The sequence below is a fragment of the Mytilus californianus genome, unplaced genomic scaffold, assembly GCF_021869535.1.
Source record: "Mytilus californianus isolate M0D057914Y unplaced genomic scaffold, xbMytCali1.0.p SCAF_9, whole genome shotgun sequence".
Classification (NCBI taxonomy): domain Eukaryota; kingdom Metazoa; phylum Mollusca; class Bivalvia; order Mytilida; family Mytilidae; genus Mytilus; species Mytilus californianus.
In genome coordinates this window covers 25,480,489-25,496,615 of record NW_026262745.1, presented here as the reverse complement: position 1 = coordinate 25,496,615, position 16,127 = coordinate 25,480,489, and the positions used below count along the sequence as shown (strand labels likewise).

Genomic DNA, 16,127 nt, shown 5'->3' with positions numbered 1-16,127 from the left:
TAGATGCAAGATTTTTTTATCAGTTGTTAGTGGCTTTGAACTAGCCATCAGTAACTTTGAGTACTCTCAGATCTGTACTTAGTGTCTTTTTGTTGTTTGGATGTACAACTACCCGACCACGTCCACTTGTATTTGTATTTATCCATCTGATGAGTTAAGCCTCTTTCAACTGATTTTTATAGTTCGTTCTTATATTGTACTGTTACACCACTGTCCCAGGTTAGGGGGAGGGTTGGGATCCCGCTATCATGTTTAACCCCGACACATTCTGTTTGTACATGTATGTGCCTGTCCCAAGTCAGGAGCCTGTAATTCAGTGGTTGTTGTTTGTTTATGTGTTGCATATTTGTTATATTCGTTCATTTTTTGTACATAAATTAGGCCGTTAGTTTTCTTGTTTAAATTGTTTTACATTGTCATTTCGGGGCCTTTTATAGAGCTCTGACTGTGCGGTATGGGCTTTGTTCATTGTTGAAGGCCGTACTGTGACCTATAGCTGTTAATTTCTGTGTCATTTGGTCTCTTGTGGAGAGTTGTCTCATTGGCAATCATACCACATCTTCTTTTTTATATTTACATCAACAGATATAAACAATTCACCAAAGTCAAGGTGAAACAACAAAACTTAGTGGTAAGATCTCTGAAATGGTTTACACGGTACAAGTTTTTCTCATTGTTGGAGATTGTACGGTGACAGTAACACCTGTAACTGCTTAAACCCATTTCTTATGCACTTTAGTTCGATAAACTCACTGAATATCATACCACATCTCCTTATTTGTATATGCATTACAATTTACATGTGCATGTAATTATAAATATATATATATCAGAACAAAATTCATTGCGTCACTTTTATTTATGCATCCTTTGGCACAATACAAGTTCTAAAATTACACAACATAGACTAGTACAACTAAATGTTATTTCAGATGAAAGTTTTGTTTCAGTTCCATTCATAGGATTTAATAGAATTTTGTATGTTTTGCCAAGTCCAATAATTTGCTCTATGTGCACATGTTAATTGGAGACTTTTCTATCCCGTATAAGAGTTTTGGAACTAATTCTGTTTCTATTTTTGAAAAAAGTTAGCAAACAAATCTTGCATTTAAACCTTTGTCTGCCATCACACTGTCACCTGGATCACATAATTGAACTATTCTACAGCTTTCAACTATTTCATAGTCACTGGTAGAACCAACATATGCATTAGAGACATAGTTGACTAAACCACCAGGTGTCGAACATACAAGTATTTTCAGTGTTTCTGTTTTTATATGATGAAAAGGTTGCCTGAGCTCTAGGAGCTTTAGGTTTCATCACGGGATATTCTGTGCTGTCAATAATAATCCAAGTCGTAGGAATCTTTAATTTGAAGTTGGATGGTGAAAAATACCTGACTAAACCACTAGATGGCCAAGTGTTAGCCTCACACCACTGTTTAGACATAAAAACAATCCATGTATACACAATATTCTTAACACTAGATTCAATCTAGAATCTAGAAAGTTCAAAGTTGGTTGTATAATGCCTCAATTTCATCAAAGTCATAAAAAAACTGATTTTCAACTGACACCCTATCAATTTGAAAATATATGTATCTCAAACAATGTGCTGCTGGACCAAGTGTGGTCAAAACAAATAAAAATTTAGTATACAACTCTAAACCGGTATAAAAATGCATGGCTGTGTCACGTGTCTTCATTTCAAAATTCTCTGCTGAAAACATAGGCATTGATGGTGTTTGCATAATTCCATCTGTGAAGCTCAACATTAGCTCGGCAGTTGGTGGTGGACAGTCATAAATCCTTTCTGCAGTATGAATGACTTCTTCAGGAAAACCAACTTTACAATCAAAACTTTCCTCTAGATTTCTACTACAATATTCATCAAGTTTAGTTCTTTTGTTTTCACAGGAAACTGCCCTGATTTTTCTTTTTGCGGATGATTCAGTCTCTTGCTTGGTCCAGGAAAATAGGCTGGGAATGGCAGTAGACTTAAGTCTCTGAATGGTGGGTTTGCGCCCTGAAAAAGGTTATAAAACATTAGTTTTTTGATAATTAAATGAACTTCCATTAGCAATGTATACTTTGTATTACCTGGCGAAATATTAACTAGATTTATTCATTACAATCTGGATAAAACTATGTTTGCCTGATTCAATGTATGTTATGTAAATCCAAAGGACAAACAATGAGAGACTTATGCAACAAACGTACATTGTTTGTACCTAAATAACTATAATATAGATGAGAGCATGTCATTGATTTGTTCCTGTTAACATTGTCATTGATATTTTTCAAGAAAGTCTATGAGGCATAGCTTATGCATTCCTGTCATTACTACATTAGCATAATTACTGCTAAAATAAATCTCAGTATGATATACCTCTTGTAAGAAATCATTATAATTGTAGCAATCACCAAAAAATCTCAAACAGATCACATTGAATCGTAATCCAAAAAATTATGACGTCTTGAATTAACCACCCCTTTTATTCTAAAACGATAATTGCGGTTGTAAACAGACTTTGGTTTATTCGCATGGCGATTACATATATAACTATATATTTCAAAAAGAAAATAGAGTTTTACCATGAATAGTTTCCTGCACGTAGTCTTTTTCAGTAAAATGTGCCTTGCAAACAACAGCTGATTGAGATGGACTCCACGATTTCATCGTGTTCTCGTCCAACCTGCGTATGGGCCATGGCGTTGATCCAACTTTTCCTTCTTTTTAAGTCATTTGGAAATGCATGTCCTCCTCTTAAATGACATCCAGGTACACAACAACAAGTACTTGGCATCGTTAATGAAAAATGTAACTGAAATAGTTGCACAGTGCAGAAACCGGAAGTTGAGGAACAGGATCGGCTACCACGGCGCCACCTATTCAGGAACGATAATTTGCTACTTTATATAACTGCGAAAAAACTATAACGTTAGACGGGTTCACGTGCATAAACAGAAATGCGCTTTAAATTGTATAATATAATTCATGTTCAGTCGACCTTTAATTATTATATCAACGACTGAAATGATTTATAAACATATAGATTGCAGATAACACTCGAAATTAACCCGAGCTCTTTCCACACGGAATTCAAATAATTCTAGTTTGTCAATCGGTTGACTGCTTATAATGCAAAATACAAATATATCAAAAGTTTTTAAAACTAACAAAACACAATGATCGTTTCTCTATTTCCCAATGTAAATGAAATGAAACAAAAAACATTTTATATCACAATAAGAAGAGGAGAGAATTCAACATTTCCGGATCTACTTGGAACCTAACGACCCCCCACGTAGATAAGTTGGATATCGCGGAAGGAAGGATTAACCCGGCAACTAGAAAGGCATTAAAGCACTGCCTTTAAAAACCATTTATATATCAGAGTTCAACTTTCTGCTAAAATTTTATTGGATTGTTATCACCCCAATTTTTGGGTGGGGTTCGCATAGCTCAGTTTTTAGATTTCTATGTTGTGTTTTGTATACTCTTGTTTGTCTTTTGGTTTTTTTACCATGGCATTGTCAGTTGGTATCAACATTTGAGTTTGAATATCCCTTTGGTATCTTTCGCCTCCCTTTTATCATACAAATATAAAACTGATGTCTGCATGGGAATATCATAAAAGCTGATTTGAAATTTATGCATTAAAATACATACAATGTATGGCTGGTTCAGTTTTTTTAAATATAAGGGTATCAAGATTCACAAAAATAATGTTGTGCTTCAAAAAATTTAAACCTACCAATTATCCCCACAAGAAGCTGCCTTATTTAGTGATGTTGATATTCCAATACATGTCAAATTGTCCTTGTGATTCCTGGCTTGAAAAAGTTCCTATTGATAAATATATAAAAGCTGTTTACTACTAGTGTTTAGTAAATAAACTGATTCAAAAGTGAAAAGGTACACATCCTTTTTTTTTGTAACTCTTTAAATAACAGTAATTCTATTATGACCAATCTACAATCTAAACTTGATTGTAAGTTATACTGAATTGTACATGAGTTACAAGGGATTTTTCTTGAAATATTCTTTCTATAATGGTTCTATCTCTTTAATTAGGCATAATTTCCCTGATAAAACAATGTGATATGTCATTTACAAACATATTTCTAACCAAAGCTGTCATAAAATATTTTTGGCCTCAGTAAACAAGTGATCCAAGTGGACAAGGTAGTTGGTTAACATTATCTATATAGATCATTACAGTCCATCCATTATTATTACTGCAGTCATTAATGACTTGTTTACCTTGTTTACAAAAAAAAACTTGCAATATTGTGCAAGGTGTTCAAATATATAGAAAGTGGCAATAAACAAAGCAATCATAAAAATAATAAAATGTATGATACAACAGATAGTTTAACTTTTATCTATGCGAGGATATATCACTATAAACTTTGAAATGTAACCAACACAATAAACTTATTTGTACAATTTCATTTAAATGAGAGGGCACCGAAACTCAGTTTCTATGAAAAAAATTTCATGATACAACCATGATAACCAGTCTATTTCAGAAATAAAAGCAAATATAACAAATGAAGTTCAAAGTTTTAAAATCATATTACGGTGTCAATAATATTTTAATTTTAGATTTCAAATCTAAAATCAAAAAGAAAGAATCAATTGGAGAATTACATTATGCTGTTACCATGACAACCAAACTTACCTGTCCAATTTCCTTCATGTGTGTAGATATCACAACAAAGAAACCATTGGAAAATCCTATCATGATGTAACCATCCCCATACCTGAAAGTAACCTTTACAATATGAGGTGAAAACTCCATGTGTTTCATTTTAATACTCTTTATCTTATCTAATGTGGCTTCATCATTATTCGTGGGATACCACTTTTCCTCAGTCCACGAATATAAATGAATTTTCCTGGTGTGTAATAAAAAAATTAAATTATGATGAGAAACTTTGATTTATTTTCAGTTTCTCAATTTTTCAAAAATTTTGTTCAGACACGAAACATTAATTGAATAAAAATCTGTAAACTTCTGTTAAAATTTGTATTTTTTTCGTGAATTTTAAAATACTCACCATCTATAAGAAACAATGGTTCCATATCTTGGTTGAAAGGCCAATTCTATTGGATTATCTGGATCGTTTAAGTTATACAGGAACAAAGTCTTCTTTCCTATTACTACACTCACCTACAATAATCAGATACTATAACTAACAATGTTTTTACATGTGCTTTGATCACCTACAATATTCAGAATCTATAACTAACAATGTTTTTACATGTGCTTTGATCACCTACAATATTCAGAATCTATAACTAACAATGTTTTTACATGTGCTTTGATCATCTACAATATTCAGAATCTATAACTAACAATGTTTTTACATGTGCTTTGATCATCTATTGATGTGCCTATATTTTGGAGAAGCTTGATGGCTTTTTAGTACATACACATTTTTTTTTATATTGAACATTGCAATGGTGATTTTTGAGGCAAATATAAGGATTTTTATTTTAATTTTACAAATATATCTGAGAGTTAGTTTAATAATCATGGCTTCTTTAGCCATATATTTACATTTTTTCACTTATCATTACAAATACATTACCACAAAATCTGACTTAAATGCCATTACATTTAATGATCCAATAAATATTTCAACAACACTAAAAAGAATTAACATGAAGGTACTTAGCCTATCTAAAGTGCTCAGGAAATCATATATGAACTTTTTTTCTTAGTCACAGTGTATTTTTTTCTGACAATATTGATTAGATTCACTTATTTGTAGGCTTATGAAATTCATTTTATCTGGCCAAGATAGAGAACCTAGAAAAAATAACCCAAAATATAACTTTTCTTATTCTTTAAGTCTGCTTTCTTCAGATTTTGATCTACAAAATGGTCAAACAGAAAGGCTGTGGTATTTTCCTGTGACAAAATGTCACAAAACACAGAACAAAATTTGAAATTTTTCAGGTCATTCTAGGAATCAAAATATAATAAAATGTAACATATGCATCAAAATATTGCAAGATTTAGGGACTCCGGAGACATCCAACATTTACAACCTGAGATGACATATCCTGTATTAGGTTTTTCCTGTAAAAGTCCATGGGTGAAAAAGCTGTGTTTATATATTAATATTGGCAAAGCAACATCATCAGTCTTGCACATGCCAATTAAACTGTGTAAGGGCTATTTGATCATATCATTAAATAATTAGTCGTACAAGAGAGGTGAAAGATAGAAAAGGGATTAACAAACTCATTAGTTGAAAACAAACTGACAATGCCATAGCAAAAACTGAAAAACAACAAACATTATACAAAACACAACGTAAAAAACTAAAGACTGAGTAACACCAACCTCACCAAAAACCAGGAGGTGATCTCAGATGACCAGAAGGGTAAGCAGATCCTGCTCCACCAGGGGGTGATCTCAGATGACCAAAAGGGTAAGCAGATCCTGCTCCACCAGGGGGTGATCTCAGATGACCAGAAGGGTAAGCAGATCCTGCTCCACCAGGGGGTGATCTCAGATGACCAGAAGAGTAAGCAGATTCTGCTCCACCAGGGGGTTATCTCAGAAGACCAGAAGGGTAAGCAGATCCTGCTCCACCAGGGGGTGATCTCAGATGACCAGAAGGGTAAGCAGATCCTGCTCCACCAGGGGGTGATCTCAGATGACCAGAAGGGTAAGCAGATCCTGCTCCATACAAACTTACAGTATTTTCTCCAATTTGACTTCTTTCATCTCCTTTCATTTCAGAAAACTGTACATCCTGTGGTGGTGCCCGTAGTGATGTTTGTCTGACAGTGTCGCCCTCTACATTACTGACAGTTACAGAATTATCATCACTACCTAGGCATAGTAGGTTCTCATTACTCCATGCTCCACATGTAATCCTTCTAGTATGTTTACCTAGAATGGGTACCTTCCTAAAAAAAGTCATATGTTCAAAAAAGTAAATATCAATAGCTGTATTAAGAAGAAGTGGATTTCAAGAAATAAAAAAAAAAAAAAAAAAAAAATTGTTTTTCATTTATTATTGTAGTATAGATCAATCAGACTGTTGGTTTCTCTTTTGAATTGTTTCATGTTTTGTCATCTTGGAGCCTTTTATAGCTTAAAATAATTATGTTAAATGTTTTTCTCATTGTTGAAGGCTGTACAGTGATCTGTCATTGTTCAAATCTTTGTCCTTTGGTCTTAAAGGGAAACTTCGCAAAAAAATGAAAAATTCATATTCTGTTCATTATGTATAAAAAAGCACAAATTCATAGATATTAAAGTTTTATTCTGCAAGTTAAGAGATCACCATCGATTTTAAATTTAGAGTATCAATTCTCCGCATGCGGCCATTTTGACATCCTCCCCGAATATTGACCACGATATATCTATAAACCACAAAGGACCAAAACAAGCAGTAACCTTACGTAGCCGTAATTGAGTGTCGATATCTTGTCAAGCGTACGGTTGTTTTATCCGACAAGGAAAGCAGTTTCCCGGGTCACAAAAAAAGATTATGATAGACATGGTTGTGCAACCTTTCCTAACTAACTTGATACAGAAAATGTAATTTTATATATATTATTTTTTAAATAACTAGTACTAATAGTATGGTCTGTCGTTTTGAAACTGTTTTGTTTACGAAGTATTTAAAACAATAAATTGAAATTAGTTAAAAAGTCAAAGTTATAAATAAGTGTTCCGTGTAAAATTGTTTTTGAAAATCTAGTTTGTTCATAATTGTTTTATGTATTAAACTTTTTAAAATAAATTCGGACCTTCCCTTATCTGATCACCAGAATGGCTAAAGGAATTGTTCCCAGAGGTATTGTGAGGTGACACGTACATGTATTCAAGCGATTTCCTGTCGGGCTTTAAAACTGTTATTACACAATTACATAAAACAAGTTCGTGCATCATTTCTTTTCTGGGGGTATTGATCAGTGTACACGGCCGATAACATGTAACTTCCATTTTGAATCTATCAGGTGTAATATACAACTTTGTATAGCGTATCCGATAGTGATATACTAGTCATTGCTAAACTCATACGCTTGTTTATAAATAACATTTTTGGTGTAAAGAATGATATTAATGAAAGTTTAAATAATAAAAAAAAAAAAAAAATTGATGAAATAAAAATCTATTTACACATTTTCCAAGGGTAAATTGGGGAAAATGTAAGTATATACCCGTTGTCAATAATTATGGACATTTTGAAACATACAAATATTGATTTAACATAATGTGCGGCACTTGTCGATCATTGGTTTATACGCCTAGATGGAAGTTTTAATACGGAACTATGGATAGTCGCAATATAGAACTAATATCATACAAGTATATTGAATATACGAGAGAAACATCCAGAACCAATCTGATTTAAATACAGGTCGATATCTAACTTGCTTTGGTTCATCGAAGCTATAGACATAGTAAAATCACAGATTTATATTTCAATAAGATTATTTCGAACAGTTTAAGAAATTCGTCATCATCACATTTTCCTGGTCCGACATGCATGTTATATATATATGCCACTGGACGTGCACTAATGCTCCCCAAAAGCCTATTTGAAGAAATAAAGAAACTTCACTCCGGATAGACTGATGGTAGTTGTATTAACGTCTGGTCAGCTAGAGGGTTGATTTATTTATTTAGTTAGCTTGTAGGGGATTTAACCACTCTTAATATTGCACTTATGCATTAGATATTAAATGACAGTACCGGTAATATAAGAGAAAATATAAATACGAAAAGTCGCATATCTGATAGAAAAGGACTCACCATGAACTATAGGATTGTACGTACGATTGTCATTCTAAATGGCATAACGGACAGTCATTTAAATGCATGCATGTACGCTGTGATAAAAAGGGGTGTCGCAGTTGCAAAGTATTCATCATAAATCTATTTCAAATTTATTATTTCCTGTTATTTTTATAAGTTAACGCAGAGACATGTATACACTAGATCTCTATTTAACGACAAGCAACTATATAAATATCTGAATCTGATGTGACTTACCGTTCATCTCTTTATTTTTTCTCATTTTATTTTTATTTTTGCAGGAATATACACATTGTAAGATATACTGTTCCTCGATTTGGGGGGGGGGGTCTGAGGTCATGTCTATCTATCTATGATAAACCTTGACATTTCCGGGTATAACAGAGCTACTTGTATATTACCTGAATGTGGTTAGGTGACGTCCCATGAGGTCTTACGTATACATGTTCATATTTATAATGGTTTCTGATATAACAATTAGGTTTTATAACATTCACACTTCTGCATGTTCTGTATACCAAATTCGTATCTTTTTTTCAGACCGAATGAGGATGTGAATATTTTCCAGGATCAAATTCATTTCGGGATTTTTTTTATTTCTTTGTATAAATTCTCAGAAATTTACAGAATATACTGCTTGTCCGCTTTAGGAGTTTTCTTGTCAGTTTAAACAGACGTATATATGTCTCTGGTTTAGAGTGGGTTTTTGAATGAATGATAAGTCTTACAAAGGTACAAGATATCAAGCACATTGAAAATTGATTTCGACGTTCTGTCTCCATTTAAAAAAGGAAAGTTGACGTTAGATTGATTCTGTTATTTTTTTTAAACATCGTTGGTCAAATAGCTTAAGAATTATATAAATACGTTGTGAGATTTATAATATTCTAATAAGGGCTTTCCTGATTAGGTAAATGAAGATCGCTTTGGACGTCAAAACTATATTTTTGTAACTGATAATTTTCTCTGCACATTTAAATATTCAAGGTTACCGATGATAATTTAAAATAGTACTGTTTTGATATATACGCTCGTTTTCGTGTGCCATTTATAATATTTATATAATTATTTTATTAAAAGTTATTCAGAATTTCGATGTTACAACAAAATACTCACCTATTTATTTAAAAACTGAGCAAATGCAAAATGTTAAAAAAATATATATATAACGGCGATTAAGGTATTTTGCCACCATATTCCTCCCTTAAAAAAAATCTGTCTCATACCTGCAACGGTGAACCCTTGAGGACAAACACCACTCTAGTGAAGATCAAAGGATTAAAATTACATAATGCTAATCTTTTAATTACCGTGAATTTAACCACGCCTTTACCAGGTGGTGTCAGCATAATACACATGCATTGTATTTACACAGTACTAGACTGATGCAAGGATTTGTATAGTAAGACAAATCCTCGACTGAAGTAATAGGGGAGAATACAAACGTGAATTTCTATTATACTATCAGTTATATATGTTGTTCAAAATATCCGTCGAAAAAAAAATCATAAAAAAATTCTATTGTATGATTTGCTTTTATTACTATAATCATATCAGAAACCCTAAAAATATAAATCGTAAATTTTAATTTAAAAAAAATGCACGGCTAATCACTTTTCTTTCTGAATTGTTAGTTGGTTAATAGCTACACCAAAAGTCGTTGATGCGCTTTAAATCGCGTTATTAGATGATTAACGAACAAGACTTTAAATGAGATTAATCCACTCCCGGCATGCAAAAAGACTTAAACTACGTCACATAAGTCAGGAAGTTTGAATAAATAGAATTAATAATTCCCAATTTTCTTCTTTATTAGTTTTCATATCCAGATAAAACTTGGTGAATATGTTTTTAATGGTATTATGAACATAATAAGATGATAAGTAAAAAATCGCGAATTTTCCCTTTAATGGATAATTGTGTCATCAAACCACATCTTGTTTTTATATAAAACAAATAATGATTTCAGAAAACTTTGTAAATTCAGACTAAATATTATCAATAATTATAAAAAAAATAAAAAATTACATTTTTACACATAAAATTACCTGGATGTTTGATGGTTATAAATGAGTAAGTTTCCTTTGGCTGTACCAACAGCTAGGTATGGTCCTGCTTTGGCCCATAACAGAAATGTCATAGTATCTCTGAAATAAAGAAATGAAGTGCATTTTGGTTTGAAGACAACTTAGTATCTGAAAGATTGTAAATATATTACATGGAAATTAAAAAAAAAAATACCTGAAATTTCAGGAGTTTTGTATAATTATTACAAGGTGAGTGACATAGTCCCTCTTAGTGTTGAATTTTCAGAGTGAATGGTGGTGATTATGGGTTATTCAATCTGATATATTCCACATATGCAATGTACAGGGTGGCAAATCAGTGTGTTTAAACATACAATCCCTAATTTCAGTGGAAAACAGTTTAAACTCATTACCAGGAAAGGTAAATTGAACTGAATCACCTTGTTGGTAGAGTATAGTAGTACTATAAAATAAGGCCTTTTATCACTTACTATTCAGTATTGGGTTTTCTCATTGTTAAAGGCTATACAGTGGCCTGTAGTTTCTTACATGCACATTGTTTGGACTTTGGTGGATAGCTGTCTCATTTGAAATCATACCACATCTCCTTATTTTTATATTAAAAAGAATTATACATTATTTTATTCAATTCACTTATATACAAAGATGATTGTATGAGTGTTGTTTACTAAAAAATTAAGAAGACACAGGGATAAAAGTTGGTCACACAGAATATATCTTAAACTTTATAATTGTAGATCTGAACTTCCTAAACCTGACCATACCTGAATCCACTGTCAATCTGTGAGGCACGGGTAGTGTTGGCATCCCATAATGTAACAACACCATTTTTATCATTAATAACAGCCAGTGAGTCACCATCTTTATCCCAAGCCATTCCAGTACACTGGCTGTTAAAATACAATAAAAAAATTTATCAATGCCTTATAATATAGAGATGAGCATTAAAGTTATTCATTCTGCAGGAAAATCTAAAATATGTTCAATATTTTTCTTTAATTTTTTCAATCTACTCATTTAAAAAGGTCATAAATGATAAATTTGTTATAAAAAGTTATTTTTTTTTACTCACCCAGGCAGGTTGATTTCTTCTTTCAGTTCACCATGTCTGTCATACAGACGAACAACATTGTCATTTCTAAAGAAAAAATATATTTTCAGTGAAATATTATTTGAAAGAAAATAAAAACATGCAACAAATGTAGAAGAAGGCATAGACTGTATGTTGACTTCTAGAAGTCCTTTGTATTTAGATTTTTGTGTCACTGGGTTGCTTTCTCATATTATTGCTTAAATTTCTGAAGTGAAACCTTTTCTTTAATTCATATTGCTAAAATTTCTCAAGTACAAAATGTGCTTAAATCATTATTTCTGGGTTGCCTCATGTACATGTGTATCTCTGAATCAATAAACTTTGATAGTAAAATAAACCTGAGAGACATGATATACATGAATGAATACATTATAATAACATTACTAAGTGGACTTTATGAATAACTGAAACTATGTTGCAGCCAACTATACAAAAATATTCTATCTGAAAGAAGTACCAGTTTTTATATAAAGTTTAAGCAATTCATATGATCTTGGCTAAGCTCTTGCAGTTTTTTTAAAGAAAAAAAAAATCTGCATAAAATGGATTACTTACCCTGCTGTGGCTAAATAATTGCCTAAAGTTTTCTGCCAACTGTATATCAGATTACCCTGGGATCCAAGTGTTTTGTTGGTCAATGTAAATACACGCTAAAACGAAAATGACAAAAACTAAATTTCCCTACTTCAACTGGACCTATAAGAAAGATAACTGGCTCTTTAACCTTTGTGATATCAGGCACTTATCTTTAATTTGATAATAAGTTTTATTAATAAGTTGCACGAATTCCATTGCACACGTCTTTTGACAGTGTGACTTTGATCAGACTTCTTCCTCAGATCAATTTCTGTATAAAGTTATAGCCATAAACTGTAATTAATTCAAACAGAAAAAAGTCTGGCAATTCCATTCCTCTAGATATTCCTTCCATACGATGTGTCATCAAAATGTACATATTTACCGGACAAATAAAATTCCTGGAGTTGATTGAATAGGAAGACATCAGATTTGCAATAAAATTACCAAATCATATGTTAGAGCCATATGTATTGTTAAATCCCCCTTTTTCTTAGATGAATGATTTTTTTATTGGTTATTATTAGCTTTGAACTAGTTGAGAGTAACTGTGACTACTCTCAGATCTGCACTTTGTGTCATTTTTGTTGTGAGGGATGTATAAATTCCCTGCAGCCAGGTACATACGGTCTGTGTTTTTGTTAAATGTTTTTCTGCTTTGTATCAATCTGATGAGTTATAGATATAAGAAGATGTGGTATGAGTGCCAATGAGACAACTCTCCATCCAAGTCAAAATTTATAAAAGTAAACCATTATAGGTCACAGTACGGTCTTCAACACAGAGCCTTGGCTCACACCGAACAGTAAGCAACTGATTTTTATAGTTTGTTCTTATGTTGCACTGTTACACCACTGTCTCAGGTTAAGGGAGGCTTGGTGCCTTCAAACTTGTTTAACACTGCCACATTCTATATTTGCCTGTCCCAGTCAGGAGCATATAATTGAGTGGTTGTTGTTTTTTGCTGTTTCTCATATTTGTTATTCGTTAATTGTTTTGCACAGATTGTTCTTGTGTTGTGCCGTTACATCACTGTCCCAGGTTAAGGGAGGGTTGGCTCCTTCAAACATGTTTAACCCTGTCACATTCTTTATGTGCCTGTTCCAAGTCCAGAGCCTAAAGTTCACTGGTTGTCGTTGGTTCATGTCTGTCATATTTGTTTTTCGTAAATTGTTTTGTTATCAAATAGGCTGTTAGTTTTCTCAATTTAATTGTTTCATATTTTTCATTTCGAGGCCTTTTATAGCCAACTATACGGTATGAGTTTCTCTCATTGTTGAAAGCTGTTTGGTTGTCTATAATTGCTTACATCCACTTAAATTGAATTTAGGTGGATAGTTGTCTCATTGGTTATCATACCACATTTCCTTATTTCAAAATAAAATATATTGCTTAGTCAGTTGTTTTGCCCCTTTTCCTGTTTATGAGAAACATGAGTCTTCACCCCATCTTCCGGTTCAGCCAAGATGGCGTGGCTAAATTTTGCTCTCCTTTTTATAAGTATTTTAACTCGATTTTATCCACCTAGAGACCACTACTATGAGCAAGTACTTGTTAAAGCTGAAGATCTAGGATATTATGCCAGTACGAACATAGAACATTTGAAAATTAATGACTTATCAGTTGAAAATTATCTGATGCAAAACAACCTACGAAAATTTAAAAATGGCGGCCTCCATGCCCGAAATGGAAAAGCACTTTTTTCTCTTATAAACATTCTGGTATGTGGTGACATAGCTTCCAATCCTGGCCCAGTGAAATACCCATGCGGCAGCTGTACAAAGTCTGTTTGTTCCAACCAGAAAGCAATAATGTGTGACCAATGTGATCTATGGTTCCACATTAAATGCATGAATATCACAGTAACATCATACAACATCCTATCTCAAAGTGATGATGAATGGTATTGTTCGAAATGTCAATTGCCAAATTTCTCAGACTCTTTTTTCGAGGATGATGACCAATATCAATACCATGGTAACAATTGTGAACCAGAGTCGGTGAGTTCTACCCAAGCTCCAAAAAATGACAATTTACATTCTGATGAAGTCTTTAAATGTTTCCAGAAGGGAATGCACTTTATTTACCTGAATGCCCGCTCGTTACTTACAAAAATTCCTGAGCTACAAACTATTGCGTTTAAAACAAAAGCAGCAGTGATATCTGTAACCGAGACCTGGTTTGATGAAACGATAACCAATACAGAGGCTAACATCCCTGGATACACTATCCTCAGAAAAGACCGTAACAGATGTGGAGGTGGTGTGTGTATGTACATTAAAGAAAATCTTGTGTTTACACCAATAAATTTGGACGAAATAAACAATAATGATGAATTTTTGTGTATTGAATTATTATTACCAAAATCTAAACCTATTTTTGTCGGGACTTGTTATCGACCCCCTCAAAATTGTAATTTTGTTGAGAAATTTGAAAATTTTTTGTCTCAGCTAAGAGAGGATTATGAAATTATATTACTTGGTGATTTGAACATATGTTTTAAAGATCAGAGTGGATCACTGTATAAATCTTTTAATGAGCTTTTAAAATTGTTTAATTTAAGTCAAATTATTAAAGAGCCAACAAGAATAACAGAATTTACAGCATCTGTAATAGATCATATTTTATGTAATAATACAGAGAAAATTTCTCAGTCTGGTGTACTAAATATTGGTTTTAGTGATCATTGTATGGTATATTGTACTAGAAAATTAGCAAAATCTGTATATAATAAGCACAGTAATGTTAAAGTCAGATCTGTGAAATCTTATAATAAAGATGAATTTATAGCTAAGCTTACTAAAGCAAAATGGGAAAGGTGTTTCAGTGCCTCAGACATAAATGAGGCCTGGTCAGTTTTTAAAGAAATTTTTATGGATATTCTTGACAGTGTTGCCCCTCTTAAAGAAGTTTGTATTAAACAAAGAACAGAACCATGGATGTCAGCTGAAATTTTAATAGATATTCAGCAGAGAGACAAATTTTTATCTGATTTTAAGACTTCTAAAAATCCTGAAGATTTCAAAAAGTTTAGTAAACTTAGAAATCATGTTCAACGATCATGCAAAACTGCAAAATCTGACTACTACAGCAGTGAAATTGAAGAAAATAGAAATAACCCAAAACAACTTTGGAAAAGTTTTAAAAATTTAGGATATCAAAAAGATCCTAAATCAAATCCTAATATAGTATTAAATATTGATGGGCAAAACTGTCACGATAACAAAAAAATATCAAATAATTTTAACATGTTTTTTACAACTATAGCTAGCTGCAAAACTGGTAGAAAAACTACCAACTGCAAAGGGTTAAATGAGCTTTTAAACCCTTTGCAGTTGGTAGTTTTTCTACCAGTTTTGCAGCTAGCTATAGTTGTAAAAAACATGTTAAAATTATTTGGTCCGAGTACACAGTTATCGTCCTTTGATTTTCGTTGTCCACGAATAAAGTCCCTAGTGTGGACAGTGTGTTGCTTGCCAATTTTTTTAGTACCCCTTCCAAATGTATTTCTTCATGTTTTATGCCTCAAATAGCAAGTAGGGGGATGAAATTACACTGTAAAAAAATTTGGGTCATGAATTGTAAAGTAAAGTAGTGATTTGGTCCAGCTGAAAAA

The 16,127-nt window shown here is 32.5% G+C and overlaps 2 protein-coding genes across 2 annotated transcripts in view; both read right to left on the bottom strand.

Moving 5' to 3' along the window:
* Positions 1-16,127, bottom strand: part of LOC127715259 (WD repeat-containing protein 19-like) — a 47,507-nt gene that overhangs the window by 25,984 nt on the left and 5,396 nt on the right. The window contains exons 2-9 of the mRNA XM_052221287.1: positions 12,491-12,585; positions 11,915-11,980; positions 11,607-11,732; positions 10,843-10,941; positions 6,720-6,933; positions 5,067-5,179; positions 4,688-4,769; positions 3,758-3,849 (exon numbers count right to left, since the gene is read on the bottom strand). Of these exons, the coding sequence (XP_052077247.1) occupies positions 3,758-3,849; positions 4,688-4,769; positions 5,067-5,179; positions 6,720-6,933; positions 10,843-10,941; positions 11,607-11,732; positions 11,915-11,980; positions 12,491-12,585 (887 nt within the window). The remainder of the gene's footprint in view (positions 1-3,757; positions 3,850-4,687; positions 4,770-5,066; positions 5,180-6,719; positions 6,934-10,842; positions 10,942-11,606; positions 11,733-11,914; positions 11,981-12,490; positions 12,586-16,127) is intronic.
* On the bottom strand, positions 841-2,864 carry LOC127715296 (uncharacterized). The gene is made up of 2 exons (XM_052221344.1): positions 2,595-2,864; positions 841-2,025 (listed from the first exon to the last, which is right to left on the bottom strand). Exons 1-2 carry the CDS (start codon positions 2,677-2,679, stop codon positions 1,511-1,513), a joined length of 600 nt encoding a protein of 199 aa, XP_052077304.1. The 5' UTR covers positions 2,680-2,864; the 3' UTR covers positions 841-1,510.

What these genes read in the sequence shown, in the direction of transcription:
- LOC127715296 (XM_052221344.1), bottom strand. Translation starts at nt 2,679, where the DNA reads ATGAAATCGTGGAGTCCATCTCAATCAGCTGTTGTTTGCAAGGCACAT. An exon ending in CGTGCAGGAAACTATTCATG is followed by an intron (nt 2,026 to 2,594) that starts GTAAAACTCTAT and finishes AACCTTTTTCAG; the next exon opens with GGCGCAAACCCACCATTCAG.